The 24,275-nt window shown below is 37.2% G+C and overlaps 1 protein-coding gene across 5 annotated transcripts in view; it reads left to right on the top strand.

The window, feature by feature from the left end:
* The window catches only part of ppfibp1a (PPFIA binding protein 1a), a 131,403-nt gene that overhangs the window by 96,117 nt on the left and 11,011 nt on the right, over positions 1 to 24,275 (top strand). For 3 of the 5 annotated variants that reach the window (XM_073869122.1, XM_073869124.1, XM_055190870.2), the window contains 10 exons: positions 7,983 to 8,065; positions 8,673 to 8,878; positions 13,430 to 13,519; positions 13,652 to 13,765; positions 21,076 to 21,186; positions 21,757 to 21,849; positions 23,254 to 23,371; positions 23,800 to 23,861; positions 23,981 to 24,065; positions 24,148 to 24,227. In XM_073869122.1, coding sequence (XP_073725223.1) covers positions 8,002 to 8,065; positions 8,673 to 8,878; positions 13,430 to 13,519; positions 13,652 to 13,765; positions 21,076 to 21,186; positions 21,757 to 21,849; positions 23,254 to 23,371; positions 23,800 to 23,861; positions 23,981 to 24,065; positions 24,148 to 24,227 — 1,023 coding nt within the window. In that variant the 5' untranslated portion in view covers positions 7,983 to 8,001. The remainder of the gene's footprint in view (positions 1 to 7,982; positions 8,066 to 8,672; positions 8,879 to 13,429; positions 13,520 to 13,651; positions 13,766 to 21,075; positions 21,187 to 21,756; positions 21,850 to 23,253; positions 23,372 to 23,799; positions 23,862 to 23,980; positions 24,066 to 24,147; positions 24,228 to 24,275) is intronic. The other 2 variants (XM_073869123.1, XM_073869125.1) reach the window with 2 other exon arrangements.

Raw genomic sequence — 24,275 nt, 5'->3', positions numbered from 1 at the left:
ATAGTTTAACTATTGTATTTGTAGTTAAAACATAGTATCCACAAATGTAACCACTGTAAACATAGTTTAACTATGGTATTTGTCGTAAAACCATAGTATCCACAAATTTACCACACTTTCACTATAGTAAGCATAATTTAACTATGGTATTATTTGTAGAAAACCATAGTATCCACAATTTAACCACAATTTCACCACTGTAAGTATAGTTTAACTATGGTTATTTGTTGTAAAACCAAAGTAACCACAATTTTACCACAGTTTCACCACGGTAAACATAGTTTAACTACGGTTATTTGTTGTAAAACCAAAGTAACCAGACATTTACCACAATTTCACCACTGTAAACATAGGTTAACTATGGTATTTGTCGTAAAACCATAGTATCCACACATTTGCCGCAATTTCACTACAGTAAGCATATTTTAACTATGGTATTATTTGTAGAAAACCATAGTATCCACAAATTTACCACACTTTCACTATAGGAAGCATATTTTAACTATGGTATTATTTGTAGAAAACCATAGTATCCACAATTTAACCACAGTTTCACCACTGTAAGTATAGTTTAACTATGGTATTTGTTGTAAAACCACAGCATCCATTTTTTTACCACAATTTTACCACAGTAAGCGTAGTTTAACTATGGTTATTTGTTGTAAAACCAAACTAACCAGACATTTACCACAGTTTCACCACGGTAAACATAGTTTAACTATTGTATTTGTAGTTAAAACATAGTATCCACAAATGTAACCACTGTAAGCATAGTTTAAATATGGTTATTTGTTGTAAAACCAAAGTAACCAGACATTTACCACAATTTCACTATAGTAAGCATAGTTTAACTATGGTGTTTGCATTAAAACTGTTAACACAGATGTTAGCCAATCAAACAAAAAGCATTGTTACTAAAGTTTACTATGATAAAATCATGTTTTATTTTCTTATGGTTTTTGTCAGTTTGACTGATATGCAGTGGAGACTTAGATATTTGAGCCACACTCCTGCATCTAGTACAGTCCAAATAATTAATATCATCATAGCAAACTCTTCAAAAGAAAATAAAAATAACAAATGTGTCACATCTGTGTGTTTGTGTACAGTACAGTTTGTAGTTCAGTAGCTTGCATCTGCACTTGGGATAAAACTGAAGATGAATGATGGCATGGGCTTTGGATTGTTTTTCTTTCTAACCACCACCTCCTCCTTCTCCTCTCCTATCTCCACATCTGGCCAACGTCATGCAACGTAAATAAATCCGAGTGACTTCTACCCTTATACTAGTAAGCCTCCCTGGGCATTGAGCCAGTTACGACAAGCCTTACTGTAGCTTTGGTTCATAACCCTTTAAGGGAAAATGTTCTCTTGTAATTTACATATTTATAAAGTCAACCTAAGAATTAATTTGTGTGAGGAGTTGACAGTGCTGTGGCCTCAGGGGGGGTTGTTTGATATCCATGTTTAGAGGAAGTTAAGGGAAATTGTTATGGTATGCGAGTGGACCCACACATCTGGAGGAGTTTTTCATCAATTTGGAGAAAGGGGGGTGAATGGGTATCTAAACAGAGTTTAGGTCATCTGGGTCGTGGAGACTTGTGCATAGTACGCAGTCAAGAAAGGTCGACCTGATCTAGAAGCAGCTAAGATGAAACTTTTATTTAGGTCAAACAGACCCCCGTTTTCTTCATGGACCTCTGATTAATCAGACCATGTGTTCGCTGATTAAACTCTGCTGCATGGAAAAGTATTGTTCAAAGTTGTGTCTATAGCCAAAAATCACTTCACACTCCGTCACAGAGGGCTCTCCTAATTTGAACGCTTTTCCGTCCAAGCTTTGTGGAATGCAGAAGCAAAATATTTGAAAATAACGGAGCTGGTTCTCGTCAGGGAAGATGGAAGGAAAATGCGTACATAACCCTGTGTGATGGACTCTTTTGATTGGGTTATAATGTGGCTGCAGTAAAGGTCTAGAGAATACAATGCAAAACTTAGCTGAGGCGATAATCAAAAGTGACTTAAAATGCATTACAAGGTATTAGGGGTGTAACGGTACGCAAAAATCACGGTTCGGTGCGAACCCCGGTTTTGAAGCCACGGTTCGGTTCATTTTCGGTACAGTAAGGGAGAAATGCAAACATTAAACTGCAGGTTGTTTATTACTTTAAACTTTTTTTTACAATTTGTTTACACTTTTTTAAACACTTTATTAAAATATAACAGATAAAATATATATAAAATGAAAAAATAATAAATAAAATACTACTGCAAAGTTATTTTTTACATTATTTTATAACAGAAGGTAACTCTTATCTTAACCTTCTCTTAAACTTTTTCTACTAAAACCTTGAACTAACAAATTCAATTCCTGAATACATTTATGAACTATTAGCCTACATTTTTGACACTAAAAATTTTCTGTTTTGATTTATTTTGGATTGTTTAACTCACAGAATTGAATTGGCTATGTACCATCTCTGTATAAAAATAATATCACTGCTCTATGTGTAACTGCATAGCAAGCAACATGATGATATACTTGATATTATACACTCATTTTGAGATTAGTGAGTTGCATACATAGCCATCTTTGATCTTTTGCACGTTTCTCCTAATCTTTGCTTGTGTCATCAATGTAAGCTGTGACTTTACTTACGAACCCCTCCGCAGCTGAGTAACAGCTGAGTAAGCCCGGGTTACAGCTCTTCTCTGTCTCGACCAGCTGATCGCATTGTGACAATGATATGATTGACGTGAGGTGCAGATGAAAAATCTGATCACGCATTCCTTATTCTTGCTGTCACAGAAAGCGCGTCTCATGAATGCGTAGCAACGAAAGACGTGCATCCTCTCACGCACTTTTGAAAGAACAAAGCAGCGCGTTGACACGCGTTTAACATGCGCTTTTAGATACGACACGTAAACGTTTACATCAATAATCAAACGGATATACAACTAAGTAAATAAAAATCTTTCTGCGGGCCGAATTATGTTATATGTTTGACAGAAGACTTGCGCTGAACGCGGAGACTTCCGCCACTTAATATGTTCGTGCGGAAACGCACGTATTATGTTCCGCACAGGCGCACACAAAATGCATTCGGCCTTTCGGTGCACGTGCGCACCGTGCCGAAAGCCCTGAACCGAAAGGGTCCGGTTCGAATACACGAACCGTTACACCCCTACAAGGTATACATGTGTGTTTCCTGGGCTTGAACCCATGACTTTTTGCACAGCGCTAACCCAATGATCCACCACTGAGCTATACAGGGGTTTAATTAACTTTATTAGCCTTAAGAGATTATGCATGATTATCTCAAAGCTAAAATTTAAAGTCACCATGAAATTAAAAACTTTTTTTTAATTCATGTGCCCTTATAATCTTTAATCAAAATGTAAGGACCTCTCTTCACTTCCTGGTATAAAGAATGCTGTAAGGGCGGGGCTATCAGAGACTGCTGTGGCGATTAACAACATTCCCCAAGTTCCAATGATCCAATCAGTTTTTAATGGACGAAATCAAGTCCCGCCTTACGATCAACCTTCTGATCTCTAGGGTGAAGTCGTTAGGGTTAGGGTGAAATTTTTGTAACTCATCCGTTTAAATTAAGGGTGTGGCCACTTGAGTGACGGGTGAACTGCCACTGCTGTCACTACCGTCGAGCTAGGCGGGCATGGTTTCACCAACCAGCCACCTCAGCATTACCCACGTCCCGCCTCTTTACCCATTTTCGGTGATCTGTGAGTGATCCGTGGTGCCGTGATGCCAAGATAGCAGGCCCCGCCAACTATTGGCTTCAAAAAAGCTCTTCACAAACCTATGGGTGACATCACAGACACTGCGCCCGTATTTTTTACTGTCTATGGTTACGATACGGAAAAAAAACTTTTTCTCAATCTTTTGATTGGTTTGTACAAACATATGATACTAGCCGAATCTCATGCCATTGGTTAGTGCCAAATGCTTTAATTATTGTCTCTGCATATTGGTTGGGATAGGAGGATAAAGTATACTGTATATCATCGAAATAAATGACACACTTCGACTAATGATAATACAAAGCACCCCGAATTCGTATAATATTAATATTTTACAGTGAAATCCTAAACTGAGCTCCATAAATTTAAAGTCGCCATCAAAATGTCAAATATTCAGTTTCAGTTCTTTTAAAGAACAGCCAGAAGTCGAGGGCTTCCCCATAGGAAGTGATGCAGGCAGCTGACTAAATACAGCTCCTTTTCCTCTAGGGATGTGGGGAATGTTTTCCGTAAGCCAAAAGTAAATCAGAGCCCCTGGAAAGCAGCGCATTTAAGCTGGCCAGTGTTTCAACATGTGTTAATGGATCTTAACGTCAGCTGAAATCCAAACCTAACCAGTTGAGGTCTTGCTTCAAATCTATTTGTTTTGTTGTATTCAATCCTTTGCTCAGGGTTTGGTCCTTTTTTGGGCAAAAGTTTGACTTTGTGAGTTGGAAAGTAAAACAGTCAGTTATTGTCTAGTAAAAAGCGTCACAAAGTTTGTTTTTTAAAGATTTCCCAAAGGGTGAATTTTAAACAATTAGAGACCAGGCATTGTACACAAAGGACTCATTGACTAGACACAATCTGATATCCATAAACAAAGCCCTGGCTCACTCCTCGTGCTACGTAAGACCAAAGGATGTGGGCTGGTCTTGGCCTTTCTCAAGTATTGTGTTGTTTAGAGGCGTTCATATGTGCCACAAGATTCGTCTTGTAGAGAGAAAGAAGTGCATTGCAGTCGTCTGTCAGGGGGTCGGTGGTAAACCTACAAACAAAGACTCTAGTGTTGAGATTTCCTGCAGTGCCCCCTGCCCAGTCTGTAACCAGATTAAATGGTGGAATTTGGAGGGTTTTACCTCACGTTTTTTGGCCTGTATGGTAATTGTGACCAGCCCTATGTAGCATCTCGTCCCATACATCCAAGGTCTTAATGTCTTCAGATTCATAGTAATGAAAATGGTTTACTTTATAGTAATGGGTTGTGGGTCAGAAAAGTAAACACAAACAGTAATATTTTCAACATGGCTAACCATTCTGAGATGTTCAAATGTCAAACTTTGAGTACGTGATGTCAGCCTAAAGTGCATTTTGTCAATAAAACAGAGGGTTAAATTTACACTTATTCATGTATAAAGTGAGTTACAGTGTTTCCCATACATTTATTTATTTGTGGTGGCCCACCACAGAATCAACACTGGCCCCCACAAATAGAATTTTCATGACTCCCATTTACATTTTTATTTCACTATTTAAAACAGCTTTATTTGGCTTAAAATATCTTTTGATATATAATACAGATCAAATACAGATACAGATCAAAGAGTAGAAGTGAAACATATTTCAGGTGCCAACACTAGATCAAACGCAAACACGACATGATGACGTCACATATATGCTAATTACCGGGTGACGTCATCACCACCACAGTCTCCTCAAAATCCTGTGGGAAACACTGGAGTTATATTACTGTGTATTGAAGCTATACGTTTTACGTACAATTGCTATACTCTTTGAGCTACAGGAATGCCAGAACAGCGAGAAATGTTTTGAGATTTCGTGCTAATTTGCTACTATATCGAGTATACTGAGTTCTGGTAATATATCGGTATTTTTCCCAGTGAGATATGGGATGAGACCGAGACCATCGTTTGGACGTTTCATCAATCGTTTTGTCACCATGCGCTCCGTTAATGTACCAATGGGTCTACACAACCCTGCATGAAGTTGAACAAATCTTAACACATACTAACCATTGCCGACATGAGAGATAATTGGTACCAAAAACATTATAGATTAGAATAAATGTCTTACCGTGGGTTCACACCAGCCGCGTTTGAGGCGTCAAATTCCCGTCTACCGCATCTAGTTTGCCGCTTAAACATTTTTGAGTTTACTCACTTCATTCACGCGTTAAAGCCACACGTGAAATTCTAGTCATCAAGACATTCACATGGAAATTCACGTCATGGGAGGGGCTTTTGCGACTCCGCTCGCTTCCTGTAATCGTGTCCCTACTACAGCAAGCTCCTGATTGGTTAACGCAGTGCATTTTTTGCCAAATTTTTCGAATCTTACATTTGCCGCGGCAACGCTAAATTCCACTAGAGGCTGGCTCCAAAACGGAGTCTATTTCCATAGACCCCCATGTTAAAATGGCCAACTTTAGAGCAGAAAAAATGTTAGGCGGGTGTGGTTTCTGCAAGCATCACCCACGTTCTGGCTCTTTCTTTACCCATTTTCGGTGATCAGCGAGTGACGTGCGGCCAAGTTGGCGGCGGCAATCCCCACCTACTATTGGCTTCAAAAACGATTTTCTTAATATTGGTATGGTCTAATGGTCCTTCTTTCCTCCTGTCTTTGAATTTATTTTCATCATATACGGTTTTAATAAAGTAGATTTTGCATTTTAAAGGAACAGTATGTAGGATTGTGGTCAAAACTGGTACTGCAATCACACAACTGGTGGTCAATACACAACATGACAACATAAACATCAGTTGAGGGCTGCAACTCCACTTTTTAAATGACAATGTCATGGCCAGACCACAGTTGTCAGTAGGGGTGGGCGATATGACCAAAATCTTCTATCACGATAGGATTAATTTTATATCATGATAACGATATGTATCACGGTAGAGTTTTTTATGTTTTAATAAGGTTTAAATCTTTAATACCATAGAGATTTTCATAATTCTCACAGAAAACATATACAAGCATAGAAAGAAGATAAAAACAAACAAAACCTAAGCTCTCTGAAGATAAACAATCAATGATATAAGAATGATAATAAATAATTATTCATGTATGTATAAGCCTACATATATTTTTATTTAAGGTAGAAAAGTGATTTAATCAGGAGCAGTGAGAGATTTTCTCTCAATGCTGTTTGATTAACACGAGTGACAGACAGGAGCAAAATTAGGTAACTTCCCCTTTAAGACCAAAGTCCGGATCCAATACACTGTTACACATGCGGTTTCTCTTTTAGCTGTTTACTTTCCGTTCAGACCTAACTGGTCGTGTTTATGAGGATGCATGCAAAGACGGGAATTTTGACGCATATGTCTTTTTAAGGCCAATAAAGCGGAAAAATGCTCACGAGCTTAATGAGCAGCGATCGCGCGACTTCCGCGCTCCTCACAGACAAAAAGAGCAGCGGTTGCCCGACTTGTCCGCTCCTGACACACAGAAAGAACGCACGCATACAGATCTGTTGTCTGTTTTTCAATGGCTTAAAATAACTTGTTTTAAAACTGCAGTGCTTAATTACGTGTACAAACGTTACGTTTTCGCGACCACGTGCACAGGAGCGTGACGTGGGCGCGTAACCTCGATAAAAACGATAGTCCAAAATCTCTTCCGGTTGACAAATTTCTACCGGTTAATTATGTCTACCGGTTTATCGCCCACCCCTAGTTGTCAGTGATATAAGTATTTTGAAATGAAAATGATTTCTTAATGTCTAGTGACATATCAGGGCCATTTTATGCGGCGCATAGTTTCTGCACAAGAGCGCCCTCTGGCTTTTGGATGTAGCGGCATTTTACCGTAATTCATTGAGAAGCATAGCAAGCAGAATCGTATGATTTATCATCCCAGCCCTAATTTCGATCGATATCCCCCAGCCCTACTATACATTTTATGTAATTTGTTATAGCCATTTAATACATTTTATTTATCCTGCTAATCAAGATATTCAGGTGGGAATGGGATGCTTCTGTAGAGATGTTGTAAGCTGTGGGTGGATATGACGCCTCTGGGACTTGTTAGAAGGTCTGGAATTCCGATCATTCCAGAACACTTAAAAGTCCTGGGTGAATTGTGTCATTATCCCACACAAGATATCTCCCGTTCTGTGTAATTGAACTGAAATTCCTTTTAACGTGCTGGGGAGGATGATTTTGTTATCACACCAGTTTACTTCCTAATGGCCTTTTTTTTGTATTTCGCAATTGAAGTGTTTGAAGGAAGGTGATCATGATGTCTGATGCCAGTGAAATGTTGGCAGCTGCGCTGGAGCAGATGGACGGCATAATTGCAGGTACGGCACAACTAGACAATCAGAATATCACTGCTGGCACAGATGCGGTATTTACACACCATCCCTCTGTGCGTCTCTTTAGAGAAGAAATTGTTTCGTGGAAAAAATTGCATGTGGTATTTGAATGTCATCATTAATATGAGTTATTAACGAGAGAGAAATAATGAACCGTCCCTTTTAAAACACGTTTTAGGAACAAATTGAAACGTTATTGTTTTTGCAGATTTGGTAAAGCTGCAAAAGTGCTTTCAGCCAAGGCTGTGCTCATCATTACAAGCTTTTTCCACTATTTCAGCACTGATGAAATCTAATGCTTATCCAATACGCAGCCACAATGCTGTCCATTTCTGGAAACATCAGACACACATCAGTGAGAAATGAAAGTTTTTGCTTGGAGGTTCTGCTTTTTTCCTCTATGTCCTCATCTGACAATAAACCACCAGAGGTCTTCTGACCAGAGCATATCTGTGGTTTTCTTGTGAAACTGGCTTCAGCAAAACCAAAAAGTCATTTTGAAAGATATTTAATGTCACTCATCACAAATCTAAAGTCACCAAAACCACTCCAACCCTAAATACTTTCACTCATCCATGTTCATTTGCCACAGGTTCGAAGGCCTTGGGCTACACCAACGGCCTGTTTGATTGTCAGTCGCCCACCTCGCCCTTCCTGGGCAGCCTGCGGGTGCTGCATCTCCTGGAGGACATGAGAGCTGCGCTGGACCTGATGGATCCTGAGGAGAAGGAGGGTCTGCGCGGTCAGGTCTCCGAAACCACAGCCGAGGGTTTGATGGAGTGGCTGCAAGGCCGACTGGTTGGTGTTTATTAACTACAGACTGATGTCAAAGAAATTAAATTAAACCATTTTGGCTCTCACGTGGATCTCATACAGTTTCATGTGAAGGAACCTCACATGATGGCCAAATTTGATTTCTTCTTCATGTTGCATTTAGCTTCCATCCTTGTATGTTTGTGTTGCCTCTACCTTTACATTTAAATTTAAATACAAAGACAAATCAGAAAAATGTGTCTGTATATGCACTGCAAAAAAATATTTTCAGGAAAAACAATTCTTAGCATTATTTTTTTTAATTCTTAAATTAAGATGCTTTTTCTTGATGAGCAAAACACCCAAAGAAAATAAGTCTAGTTTTTACACCCAAAATATCAAATTTCAGTGATTTTGTGTAGGGATGCACCGATATGGAAATTTTGGCCGATACCGATAACCGATAACTCTTTAAATTTGGGGGCCGATAACCGATATATATATATATATATAGGCCGATAAATATTCATATTATTTTCACAATGAAAAACTAGACTAGCATACTCTTCTTAAGCCCGCAACATGTGTCATCTTCGTGCTATGTCACAGAAAGCACCAATCAAAACTCCACATGGCCAGCAATGAGCAAGTGAAGTGGTTCAACAAACCAAAATAATCCATAATTTATCGGCTTTCATTTATCGGCTTAATTCTGCTATCAGACCGATAACCGATAATATTAAAAATAAGCAGTTATCGGCCGATAACGATATGTCGGCCGATATATCGTGCATCCCTAATTTTGTGCATAAAACAAGCAAAACAATCTGCCAATGGGGTAAGCAAACAAATCTTGAACATTTTTCTTAACACTAAATTCAAGAAAAAATCTAGAAAAATTGTCTTACCTCTGCTATGCGTCGGGTGGTTCTTCGCCTCTACGTCGTGCATTAAAACCCTTTAATGCATGGCTAGCCGTGGATTATCCCTTACTTTTTAGACAAAAAATATCATATTTAAGCGAATTTGTGCTTAAAACAAGCAAAATAATCTGCCAGTGGAATAAGAAAAATTCTGAATTAAGCGTTTATGAAAAAAGTAAACTTATTTCAATAATTTTTTTCTTATTCTATTGACAGATTTTTTTTGCTTGTTTTAAGCACAAAATCGCTAGAATTTTATATTTTTTGTCTAAAAATTAGACTTATTTTCCTAGGTCATTTTGCTCATCAAGAAAATACATCTTGATTTAAGAATTTTTAGATATTTTTACTGAAAACAAGACAAAAATACTAAGTAAGAAATTGCAGTGTGGGGTCTCGTGGTTTTCATGAAACCACTGGTTATAAAAATCTTGCAGTTCATGCATACCTGTACCTTAATTGATTTTAAAGGGGACATTTCACAAGACTTTATTAAGATGTCAAATACATTTTTAGTGTCCCCAGAGTACGTATGTGACGTTGTGTGTGTGTCCTATTAAATGCAAATGAGCTGATCTCTGTACTAAATGGCAGTGCCGTGGTATTAGGCTTGTTCGACTTCATGCGGCGCCGCAAGAGACGACAACCGGATGACGTCAAAGTACTGCGAGAGCGAGACGAAATTAGACTTCTCTAATCAGTCTCGCGGTACTTTGACGTCATCCGGCTGTCGGTTCTTGCGGCGCCGCATAAAGTCGAACAAGCCTATTATGTCCTTCTGACATCACAAGGGGAGCCAAATTTCAATTACCTATTTTTCATGTGCTTGCAGAGAATGGTTTACCAAAACTAAGTTAGTGGGTTAATCTTTTTTACATTTTCTAGGTTGATAGAAGCACTGGGGACCCAATTATAACACTTAAGCATGAAAAAAGTTTCATGATATGCCCCCTACGAATTTCGAAAAAATCGTAATGTTTTTTTATGGACACATGCTATGTCGTCTTGTCTTTAATATTTCTTGAAGAGCTGTTTGGGAAATCTTTGGAAATTTTGAACACTTTATAAAATTTCAAGATTTTATTTCTAGACCTCAATGACCGCCCTGGTAAACTAACTGGGTGTTCACACCAAACTCGGTAAAGGTGGCAAGTGCGGGTGATTTACATGTTAAGTCAATGCAAAGACTTAACATGCGATTAGGCATCCTGCGGCGCGGTATATGCGGCGCAGATGGCGCAAATTGAGCGATGCCACGGGAAACGAGCAAGCTGAAAAATCTGTTCAAGCATCCAACTACGCGTGATTAAATGCGTTTTTGCCACCTCTACCGCGGCTGGTGTGAACACACCATAAGGGCGGCATTTTGCGGGCTTTGTAGACCCGCCGGTAGATTAACTGAGCGTATGGTGAGACAAAATGATTGACGCATCATGCAAAAAAGCGGTAAAACCCCGGTTACACATTCCGTTTTTGTCACGGGTGCCCCGGGCCACAGCCCCCGCAAAATGCCCATGTCACCCATGCTTAAATACAACATTGCACACCTGTGGGCTTGCAATCTACTCGTCTTTTAACATGAAATAACAACTAGAAGAGATTTCACACAGTAATTGTAAAAAAAACAAAAACTTGGTCACAGTCTGAAACCTTTGGTGCCCCCCTATTGGCTGGTGCCCCAGGGCACGCGGCAAATCCCGTCTATGAATAGTAGATGGGATTGGGCGCTAGTAGGTTAAACATCTGTATGTATATCACACCAGTCCTCTTATTCTCTTTAAAGTTTTCATACACGGAACAAAGGAAATATGTTGGGTTTAGGCCAATGAAATGGGCCAATGCTTCAAATATGCTTTAATATGAAGTGAGAATGTTATACTTCTTTCATCACTTTGATTTAGTTGGACACGATCACTGTATATAAACTGACCCAGACATGACCTGTCTAGTGCAACACCAGTGCTCATTTCTTAGCATAAAGCTGTCATTGATCTAATGTTGCAGTTTGCCAAAATTCAACGCAAAATTCACGGACGTATGTCTGTCCCCCACTGTGCATTTTCCACCTTTAAATCCGCCAGTGATTCATCTGGATTAAGTGCATTTCAGTTCCCAGTCCCTTTTCTCCACATGTAACCTGAAGCAACGCGTGTGCTTTGTGAAATTTCCACTTCGGGCCATCAAAATCTTCCAATGTGAAAACCATCTCGGCTCTCACGTGGATCTCATACAGTTTTATGTGTATGAACCTCACATGACTCACAGACATTCAGGTTGCATTTAGCTCCCAGTTTGAATTTCCAGAATCTGATCAATTAGGATTGCAGTATGTGTCCTATCAGCCTTTTCTGCTCGCCTTATCCGTTCAGAAACCTTTCATGTTTTCATAGCACACTCTTCCATACCACAGCTGCTATGAACTCAACACAAGTTTGTGCAAACCCTGATGATTGATGTTTTTGTGCATAAGCATGATTTATGAATCTGCCAAAGGGCATCTTGTGTACTGTAATGAAAGATAGTTTGACCTTTTGTATAATTGCATACTTTAGTGTCATAAATTTTGACAAGTTGTGTTGCTCCTGTATAGCTCAGTGGTGCATTAGCAGTGCAAAAGCTCATGGGATTGAACCCAGGAAATACACGTACAGTAAAATTTTTTATCTTTTACCCATTTGGCAGATGCTTTATATGAAGCAATTTACAATGCTTTACACATTCTTCATTCAGCTTATCTTTTAATATTATTTTAAAGGTGCAATTTGGGACTGTAACTCTGGGTTCACACCAGCCAAATTTGCGCCTACCGCGTCTAGTTTGCTGCTTAAACATTTTGAGTTTACTCGCGTCATTCACTCGTGAAATTGTAGTCATTCACATCATGGGAGGGGCTTCTGCGACTCCGCTCGCTTTCTGTAATCACGTCACTACTAGAGCAAGCTCCTGATTGGTTAACGCGGTGCGTTTTTCTGCCAAAATTCAAATTTTTCAATTTGCGCGTTTCCCGCAGCAATGCTCAATTCGCGCCATTTGCGCAAATGAGGGGGAATCGCATCTACTGTGCCACGCTAAATGGCTCATTCGCGCAGCAGGACCTCCAGACACGAGTCAACGTGTCTTCACATTGACTTAACATAGAAATCACTTGCGCTTGACGCCTCTACCGTGGCTGGTCTGAACGCAGCATTAGTGCCATCTAGTGGTGAGATTGTGAATTGCAACCAACGGTTCAGTCCACAGCTCACCCCTCCCTTTCAAAACGCATATTAGTGAAGCTATAGTAGTCGCCACAGGACAAACATGTCATTGTCTGAGACAACGTCACTACGAAACTCGCTCTATTAAACAATTTGTCCGTTTAGTGCTACTGTAAAAAACATGATGGCAACTTCAATGTAAGTTGACCTGCGGTGTATGTAGATAAAAATGGTTAATTTTAAGGTAAAAAACCCCAATACAGTTCATTATGTGAGGTCTTTATACTTCTCTAATAATGTAGATTATATTGCATTTCCGTCAAGAGATCCTTCTAAAAGGCCAATATTGCTACTTTATTTAAAAAAATGTATATATATTGGATCCCACATTTTCAATATGATTTCAGTTCACTGTGTTTTATTTTTAATAAATCTACAGTATGTCCAATGCACTTAACTCTTGTTTATGTTTCCAGACTAATGGCCACGGGTCTACAGTTGGGGATTCGGTCTATCAGGAGCGACTCTCTCGCTTGGAAAGCGACAAAGAATGTCTCGCGCTCCAGGTGTGTTGTCTAAAAAGTTTGAGGTTTCATGGGATTTTCCTGTTGTACTTCCTGGAAGTTATGCACTTTTGCTTTCCAACTGGCTGTCAGTCTGAATGCACAAACTGATAATTTCTCACCTTAATCCCTCAGGTGAGCGTTCTGACTGACCAGGTGGAAGTTCAGGGGGAAAAAATCAGAGACTTGGAAATGAGCCTTGAGGAGCATCGCATGAAGCTGCACGCCACTGAAGAGTTACTACAGCAGGTCTGGGACTTATTAAAATGATGGACAATAATCAAAAAGCATTGCATTGAGGTCACATTGTCATAAGAATTATTCATAAAAAATGAGCGGTTCAGTGAAAAACGAAAATTGACATTGTTTCCTCGCCTTCATGTTATTCCAAGTCCATGGTTTTCTTTCATCCTCTGTAATTTGTCTTAAATATCTTGAAAATGAAAAGTGTTGGAGACTTGTGAGCTTCAGAATTTAAAAAAGACCCATAAAACTCAACAAAACAGGTTTCATATTGGGGTTGCAAGATATTGAAGAAAATGTAATGTGCGATAACTTGCTAAATGATGCGATATCTTGACTTTTGTAAAATCTATTTAAATAAAAATACAATTAGGGCTGTAACAACTAATCGATCATAATCAATTATGAAATCAAGTGAATCACGCTCAAAGTCGGACCATTTTTCTTCATACAACGCAAGCTGCACATTTATCTGGCGCTGCTGCTTCTCACCACGCAACCAGCAGATCTACGTTTCCAGGTTAGAGATGGAAGGATTTGGTTCATTAGTTGTTGGTATTTGGGCTGTAAATAGTCATTGGACTAATTTTGAATGGCCATTGGGCTGGTTTTGTTACGCGGATCTGGCAACCCCTTACAGGACAATGACGGATGCAAAAGAACGCTGGTTAATAACGGTTTCATATCGTCCTTCAAATATAAGTAAGTTTGCATTTGTGTAATTGTTGTTGGGTTTTCATAATAATAGTAATAAATGGTACCACAAACTAAGCATCTGTTTTACATTAAGGGGGAAATCCAGGTTTTTATTACTGTGACAACGCAACAATGAAGGCTTTATCACTTATATGGCTTATTAAGTGTGCTTGCAAAAGCACACTTATTGTTCTTCTTAAGTTTTATTATTATTTTTCCCGGGTAGATTTTTTTGGCCAGCTCTAGCGATTAGACCGTTTGACACAGAGACACCGTTCAAACTTTAAAATGTTCGGGCAGTACCGGTGTAAGTTGCTTGAGAAGATAAGGTCACAGATCCATGTCGTTCTTCCGCCATATTGGATAGAACACAAAACCTTAAAAAAGTTTCACAGGTCACAAATTTTGTCCAAACTTCACGAAAATCCACGTACACGATCCTTGGACCAAGCCTCACAAAAGTTACTAGAAGGATTTTTGATTTTCGGAAGCGTTTGCCCGTCACAGCTCAAACTAAATGTGCGTCAACGCCGCCAAAACAGGAAGTAGTTTATATCTTAGGAACGCTTTCACGTATTGAAACTAAACTTTGTACATGAATTTGGGTCTCAAATGTGAGGATGCACAACATCAAAAGAAAAAAAAAAATTCTAAAATTTTACGCCGCCAAACAGGAAGTAGTTTATATCTCAGGAACGCTTTCATGTATTGAAACCAAACTTTGTACATGAATTTGGGTTTCCAATGTGAGGATGCACAACATGAAAAGAACATTTTTTTTCCTAAAATTTTACGCCGCCAAACAGGAAGTACTTTATATCTCAGGAACGCTTTCATGTATTGAAACCAAACTTTGTACATGAATTTGGGTCTCCAATGAGAGGATGAACAACATCAAAAGAAAAAAAAAAATTCTAAAATTTTACGCCGCCAAACAGGAAGTAGTTTATATCTCAGGAACGCTTTCATGTATTGAAACCAAACTTTGTACATGAATTTGGGTTTCCAATGTGAGGATGCACAACATGAAAATAACATTTTTTTTCCTAAAATTTTACGCCGCCAAACAGGAAGTAGTTTATATCTCAGGAACGCTTTCATGTATTGAAACCAAACTTTGTACATGAATTTGGGTTTCCAATGTGAGGATGCACAACATGAAAAGAACATTTTTTTTCCTAAAATTTTACGCCGCCAAACAGGAAGTACTTTATATCTCAGGAACGCTTTCATGTATTGAAACCAAACTTTGTACATGAATTTGGGTCTCCAATGAGAGGATGAACAACATCAAAAGAAAAAAAAAAATTCTAAAATTTTACGCCGCCAAACAGGAAGTAGTTTATATCTCAGGAACGCTTTCATGTATTGAAACCAAACTTTGTACATGAATTTGGGTTTCCAATGTGAGGATGCACAACATGAAAATAACATTTTTTTTCCTAAAATTTTACGCCGCCAAACAGGAAGTACTTTATATCTCAGGAACGCTTTCATGTATTGAAACCAAACTTTGTACATGAATTTGGGTCTCCAATGAGAGGATGAACAACATCAAAAGAAAAAAAAAAATTCTAAAATTTTACGCCGCCAAACAGGAAGTAGTTTATATCTCAGGAACGCTTTCATGTATTGAAACCAAACTTTGTACATGAATTTGGGTTTCCAATGTGAGGATGCACAACATGAAAATAACATTTTTTTTCCTAAAATTTTACGCCGCCAAACAGGAAGTACTTTATATCTCAGGAACGCTTTCATGTATTGAAACCAAACTTTGTACATGAATTTGGGTTTCCAATGTGAGGATGCACAACATGAAAATAACATTTTTTTTCCTAAAATTTTACGCCGCCAAACAGGAAGTAGTTTATATCTCAGGAACGCTTTCATGTATTGAAACCAAACTTTGTACATGAATTTGGGTTTCCAATGTGAGGATGCACAACATGAAAAGAACATTTTTTTTCCTAAAATTTTACGCCGCCAAACAGGAAGTACTTTATATCTCAGGAACGCTTTCATGTATTGAAACCAAACTTTGTACATGAATTTGGGTCTCCAATGAGAGGATGAACAACATCAAAAGAAAAAAAAAAATTCTAAAATTTTACGCCGCCAAACAGGAAGTAGTTTATATCTCAGGAACGCTTTCATGTATTGAAACCAAACTTTGTACATGAATTTGGGTTTCCAATGTGAGGATGCACAACATGAAAATAACATTTTTTTTCCTAAAATTTTACGCCGCCAAACAGGAAGTACTTTATATCTCAGGAACGCTTTCATGTATTGAAACCAAACTTTGTACATGAATTTGGGTCTCCAATGAGAGGATGAACAACATCAAAAGAAAAAAAAAAATTCTAAAATTTTACGCCGCCAAACAGGAAGTAGTTTATATCTCAGGAACGCTTTCATGTATTGAAACCAAACTTTGTACATGAATTTGGGTTTCCAATGTGAGGATGCACAACATGAAAAGAACATTTTTTTTCCTAAAATTTTACGCCGCCAAACAGGAAGTACTTTATATCTCAGGAACGCTTTCATGTATTGAAACCAAACTTTGTACATGAATTTGGGTCTCCAATGAGAGGATGAACAACATCAAAAGAAAAAAAAAAATTCTAAAATTTTACGCCGCCAAACAGGAAGTAGTTTATATCTCAGGAACGCTTTCATGTATTGAAACCAAACTTTGTACATGAATTTGGGTTTCCAATGTGAGGATGCACAACATGAAAATAACATTTTTTTTCCTAAAATTTTACGCCGCCAAACAGGAAGTACTTTATATCTCAGGAACGCTTTCATGTATTGAAACCAAACTTTGTACATGAATTTGGGTTTCCAATGTGAGGATGCACAACATGAAAATAACATTTTTTTTCCTAAAATTTTACGCCGCCAAACAGGAAGTAGTTTATATCTCAGGAACGCTTTCATGTATTGAAACCAAACTTTGTACATGAATTTGGGTTTCCAATGTGAGGATGCACAACATGAAAAGAACATTTTTTTTCCTAAAATTTTACGCCGCCAAACAGGAAGTACTTTATATCTCAGGAACGCTTTCATGTATTGAAACCAAACTTTGTACATGAATTTGGGTCTCCAATGAGAGGATGAACAACATCAAAAGAAAAAAAAAAATTCTAAAATTTTACGCCGCCAAACAGGAAGTAGTTTATATCTCAGGAACGCTTTCATGTATTGAAACCAAACTTTGTACATGAATTTGGGTTTCCAATGTGAGGATGCACAACATGAAAATAACATTTTTTTTCCTAAAATTTTACGCCGCCAAACAGGAAGTACTTTATATCTCAGGAACGCTTTCATGTATTGAAACCAAACTTTGTACATGAATTTGGGTCTCCAATGAGAGGATGAACAACATCAAAAGAAAAAAAAAAAATTCTAAAATTTTACGCCGCCAAACAGGAAGTAGTTTATATCTCAGGAACGCTTTCATGTATTGAAACCAAACTTTGTACATGAATTTGGGTTTCCAATGTGAGGATGCACAACATGAAAATAACATTTTTTTTCCTAAAATTTTACGCCGCCAAACAGGAAGTACTTTATATCTCAGGAACGCTTTCATGTATTGAAACCAAACTTTGTACATGAATTTGGGTTTCCAATGTGAGGATGCACAACATGAAAATAACATTTTTTTTCCTAAAATTTTACGCCGCCAAACAGGAAGTAGTTTATATCTCAGGAACGCTTTCATGTATTGAAACCAAACTTTGTACATGAATTTGGGTTTCCAATGTGAGGATGCACAACATGAAAATAACATTTTTTTTCCTAAAATTTTACGCCGCCAAACAGGAAGTACTTTATATCTCAGGAACGCTTTCATGTATTGAAACCAAACTTTGTACATGAATTTGGGTCTCCAATGAGAGGATGAACAACATCAAAAGAAAAAAAAAAATTCTAAAATTTTACGCCGCCAAACAGGAAGTAGTTTATATCTCAGGAACGCTTTCATGTATTGAAACCAAACTTTGTACATGAATTTGGGTTTCCAATGTGAGGATGCACAACATGAAAATAACATTTTTTTTCCTAAAATTTTACGCCGCCAAACAGGAAGTACTTTATATCTCAGGAACGCTTTCATGTATTGAAACCAAACTTTGTACATGAATTTGGGTTTCCAATGTGAGGATGCACAACATGAAAATAACATTTTTTTTCCTAAAATTTTACGCCGCCAAACAGGAAGTACTTTATATCTCAGGAACGCTTTCATGTATTGAAACCAAACTTTGTACATGAATTTGGGTCTCCAATGAGAGGATGCACAACATCAAAAGAACAATTTTTTTTCTAAAATTTTACGCCGCCAAACAGGAAGTAGTTTATATCTCAGGAACGCTTTCATGTATTGAAACCAAACTTTGTACATGAATTTGGGTCTCCAATGAGAGGATGCACAACATCAAAAGAACAATTTTTTTTCTAAAATTTTACGCCGCCAAACAGGAAGTAGTTTATATCTCAGGAACGCTTTCATGTATTGAAACCAAACTTTCTACATGAATTTGGGTTTCCAATGTGAGGATGCACAACATGAAAAGAACATTTTTTTCTAAAATTTTACGCCGCCAAACAGGAAGTAGTTTATATCTCAGGAACGCTTTCACATATTGAAACCAAACTTTGTACATGAATTTGGGTCTCCAATGTGAGGATGCACAACATCAAAAGAACATTTTGTTTTCTAAAAATTTTACGCCGCCAAACAGGAAGTAGTTTATATCTCAGGAACGCTTTCATATATTAAAACCAAACTTTGTAAATGAATTTGGGTCTCCAATGTGAGGATGCACAACATCAAAAGAAATTTTTTTTTCTAAAATATTACGCCGCCAAACAGGAAGTAGTTTATATCTCAGGAATGCTTTCAAGTATTGAAACCAAACTTTGTAGATTAATTTGGGTCTCCAATGTGAGGATGAACAACATCAAAAGAAAAAACATTTTTTCTAAAATTTTACGCCGCCAAACAGGAAGTAGTTTATATCTCAAGAACGCTTTCACGTATTGAAACCAAACTTCGTACATGAACTTGGGACTCCAATATGAGGATGCACAAACTAAATCTGCGGCACCAGAGCAAGCACACTTTTGCAGTTCCTCCGGAAATGCATTTTCTAGTTTATTTTGTTATTGAATAATGTTAATACTCATCAAGGTCTAAAGTTAAATATTAAAATGTTTATTAATATGTGGCAAAATGTATTTACCTGCACATGCCTGCTTGTAGACGCATTTATTTTGACATTTAAAGATGATTTACTATTTAAAAGCTGCCCAAACTTTTTTGTGTAAGGCTTAAAATATCAGAATCCAAACGATTATATAAGTGAAACTCTGTGTGGCTTTTGCACTTTTAAACGTACACTTCTACACATGAATATCCTAATATAGTGCTTTATTTCGCTATAATAAGTGAAAAATATTTTATCCAATTAGTCGATTAATTAAAAAAATAATCGCCCGATTAATCGATTATGAAAATAATCATTAGTTGGAGTCCTAAATACAAAATATAAAAAACTGAAAATTATATAACATGCATGCTTCAGATTCTTTATGGGAAAATAAATAATCGCTTTCTCAGTCTCGCCAATCTCTCTGCTATCAGCATCGACCTTAAATTTTGTCTATGCATAACTTTTTTTAACTCTTTCACCGCCAGCGTTTTTTAAAAAAGTTGCCAGCCAGCGCCAGCGTTTTTCATGATTTTCACAAAAGTTTAATGCCTTCCAGAAATTTTTTTTCTTCAAATATATAAACATACAATATACCAAATGAAAGAACAGACCCTCTGCTTTCAAACAAAAAAAAACGTTTCATCCTACCTTCAGTAGTTCTTTTGTAATCAGCTTTTGAATATGGGTAGGTTTCTGCAAAAACACCACATTTTGAGCAAAAAGCAGAGATAATTTCATTTTTGTGACTGACTTTTCATAGAGATCCCATTCAGAGCGATCTTTAAAACAGACACGGACATGCAGCAGCTTGCCATAGGGCAATACTTCCGTTGCCCACCTAGTGGATAATAGCGGTATTGCGGAAAGATGGAAATACTCGTCATTGGCGGGGAAGCGTTTTCTGGCAATTAATTTTGGTTATTGCAAATCATTGTGAATAGTGTATTGTGGTGATGTTTTGGTATATCATTCAGCCCTATTTTCATATGAAAGTCGTCTTTGGTTTCAAAATTGGCTTACAAATCTTGGCGCAACGTATTTAAATCTACACATGGATGAATATTTCTGCAGATATTTAGTTGCCTACACAATATTCCAAGTCTCCTGAATGCAAATGATTGATTTGTCTGAGGAATGGGCATTAAATTGATATCATATATTCCTAGCTATTTAAAATATTTACAGTACATTTCTGTGTATTGTAAAATGGCAACAAGGTTTATATCAAAGACGAGACGCAGAAGCAATTCACTTTCATTGAATGGAAAAAAGCTGCTAGTATGTTTTGCTAATTATCTCCAATGAAAGAAGTACTGCATTTAACCACAGTCTCCTAATTTTTACTTCTTTACCAAATAAATCACTTTATGTTGTTTTGTGAAGGAGCTGCTTGGCAGGAGTGCTTTAGAGACTGAAAAACTGGAGTTGCTGACAGAGGTGTCGAGTCTGAAACGGAAAGTGGCCGCTGCAGAAGGGGATCACAGAGAAAGCGCGGTAACTACCATCATTTACACCATTGCCATTACAAATGTTCCCGAAGCGCAGAGCTACATGTCTAACAAATTGACAACCTTTAATATTTTAATGAAATGAAACCGCTTATTATGGTTTGACCACCCTGAGGTTAAGTCAGCTGCAGGAGTGGGTGCGGGTACCACCAGAAATATTTCCTGTTATAAAGCTTAAGTTTGAGTCCAGACTACACTGCACCCATTCAGCTTTCCCTCACTAGCGTTAACCAATCAGGACTTTTAGTAACCAGAAATTCTCTGCAGACCTTAAAAATGGGCTGGGTTTCCTTCACAGGATACAAATGTGGATTTAATTCAAAGCATGCCATATGGATTTCTCAGTCAAAACAAGTATTTTTAGCCATGTTTTTATACATGCATCATATTGTTGACATAAATAAACAATTGAATTGAATTGGCTCCAAATAGCAATTTCAGATTTATCAGTTTGCATTGATAATGCAGTACACATTTGCCAGTTTTAGTCTATATCTAGTCATCTTTTTCCAGTATCTTGAGCCTTTGACTCTTAAAACTTGGTTTGTCTCCGCAGGGTCTTTATCAGGAAGTCACCGACATGCGACTCAGGTTGACCGACATGGAGTGTGAGAGACAAGAGTATGAAAGAGATCTTCAATGTACCAAAGTAAGAGACAAAGAGTCGTTCTCAAACTTTTTCAGCGTGCGGCCCCCTTTGTGTACGGCGCATTCCTTTGCGGCCCCCCCAAAGAAAATTTACGACAAAAAACTGTTCTAAAACTCAACTTTTAATTAAACAAAACATATTGAATGATACAAAGTACTGCTGTTGGTTAGTAGCCTTATTTTTTAGGTTTAATTCCACAGAATTCATGATAAATTAATTTATTTTATAAAATGTTATAAAGCTGGGGCCCCCCTGGCACCACCTTGCGGCCCCCAGTTTGAGAACCACTGTTACACAACACAAGCTCAAGTTTACCACAGACAGAAATCCCTGCGTAGTTCAGCATATCTTTTATTTCTAACCAATCAGACTGTGGTAAGCAAATTAACTTTAGCCTTTTGCTCGAATCTGGAACGGATTTCTTTGTTTGTTTATGTATGTATGTATGTATGTATGACATGCAAACATAGCTAAACGCTGCCTCTATCAAAACCATAAAGCAAAAAATAATTTCTCTGGCCAAAAACATGTTTTAAATGTATACTAAATAAATTTAGTAGAAAGTAGAGCTTAATTAAATATATATTTGAATTTGAAAATATATTTAGTTTAATCTTCAAATAGTAACATATATTTTAAAATGTATTTCAGGGGCAACAAATACCTTACTATTTTCACAATCCATATGGCAACTTTTTTTTTGGCCAAAATATAAACGTTTGTGAAGTATGTATAAGTATAAAAAAGTATACAATAAAGTATATAAAAAGTATATTTTTGATGTTGAAAAAAATAATATTAAATTTTTTTTAAATATTTAATTTTAACGTTTTTAAACATGTTCTATACGTTTGTAACATACAATTTTTTTCTTCCAAATTTCAATACGATGTGATTGCAAATGCTTAAAAAATATACAAAAATGGTATATTACAAATACAAAAAAATATATTGGTGAAAAAATAAACATATTCCAAAATATATTTAAGCAAGTGTATTTTTTGTGTATTTTGAAATAATATATATATATATATATAAATTTTCTGTATGAATAATATTATTAATAATAATAGTATTTACTAAATAGTCTCTGCACATCAAATACTTAAGCTTCAAATCCACTTAATCCCGATCTAAGGTCATTCAGAAATATTGCTATGTTGACAGAATCTATTAAGAGTCTGATAAAATTGCTGATTTAAAAAAAATTCAGATGCACTTGGAGGGTTTTTCATCTAAGCTCTTCATATATAACTTTTTAAATGTATACAGAAACAATTTTGCAGTGTGCATTGAGTTTATTTGTAATATATTTAGGTGCATTCTGCAGACACTCCAAAATGTCTAATAAAAGTGAGCCCTTGCACAAGGAGTTTGGTACAAACTATGTTTTGGATTTGTCAGGAGGAGCTGATGGCCTTAAAGATGCAGCTGGAGGAGAGAGATCAGACGGTCAGAAGACCGCACGACCAAACCCATCAGGAGACCCCAACCATTGAAAAATTACAAAGTGAAGTTAAAGGTACAACATGCATCATGGAGCCTTAATATACAGTAAAAAAGTTTTTTAACTTGTTTTATAGATGCATATACTTACGCACAAGAAATGAATAGCCACAATATTTTAGTTGCTATGAATGTTTTCTGTTCTGTAAATACAAGAAACATCAGAGTGATTGTCTGAAAGAAAACATTGAGATGGAATGTATGGAGTATGAAGGTTTCTCGTATGCATGTGCAGACAAGTTTTTTGATCTGATTTTTGGCCCAGCTCTTACAGCTGTGCTTTCCTACTGTAAACATACCCGACCGACTAATATTCAACATGACAATTATATTTCTAGAGGATTTGTTTGCGTGATTACATGTGTATAAACACGTGATCAAATGTGGTTTTGGATGGGTTTTAAGGGGTTATTTTTGGATACCTTAAAGTTTGTTTGTGTTCAGACATGGAAATCCAGAGGATGAGGAATGCTGCCGAGTCTTTAAAAGCAGCTAATGATGAGAAGGTATGAAACAACCATCATGCCTGTCTATCCAAGCAGCCACTTTCTTATATACAATTAATATTATATAATATTTATAATTTACAAATTATCAATATGTAATTTCACTTTTTGACTTCCAGGATCTTAAGATAAAAGAGCTGCAGTCGCTCCTGACGCGTTACAAGAGAGTTCAGGATATGGTGATGTCAGTTCAGGTATCAAAAGGTGAGCTATATGTGCTTTTATTGTATGCATTGATTTTATTTTATATACTTTGATTTATTTGGATATTTTGCGTGCTTCCCAGACAAACCCAAAGAAGGAGAGGCACCAGAGGATTTACATTTTGGGACGACCGATGCGACGGACACAGAGGATACAGATGAAGTACGTGAGGTCTCGGCTCTCTCTGTCACACATGAGGTTATGTACACA

This window comes from Misgurnus anguillicaudatus, chromosome 1 (genome assembly GCF_027580225.2).
Source record: "Misgurnus anguillicaudatus chromosome 1, ASM2758022v2, whole genome shotgun sequence".
Taxonomy (NCBI): Eukaryota; Metazoa; Chordata; class Actinopteri; order Cypriniformes; family Cobitidae; genus Misgurnus; species Misgurnus anguillicaudatus.
This window is presented reverse-complemented; position numbering and strand designations above follow the sequence as displayed.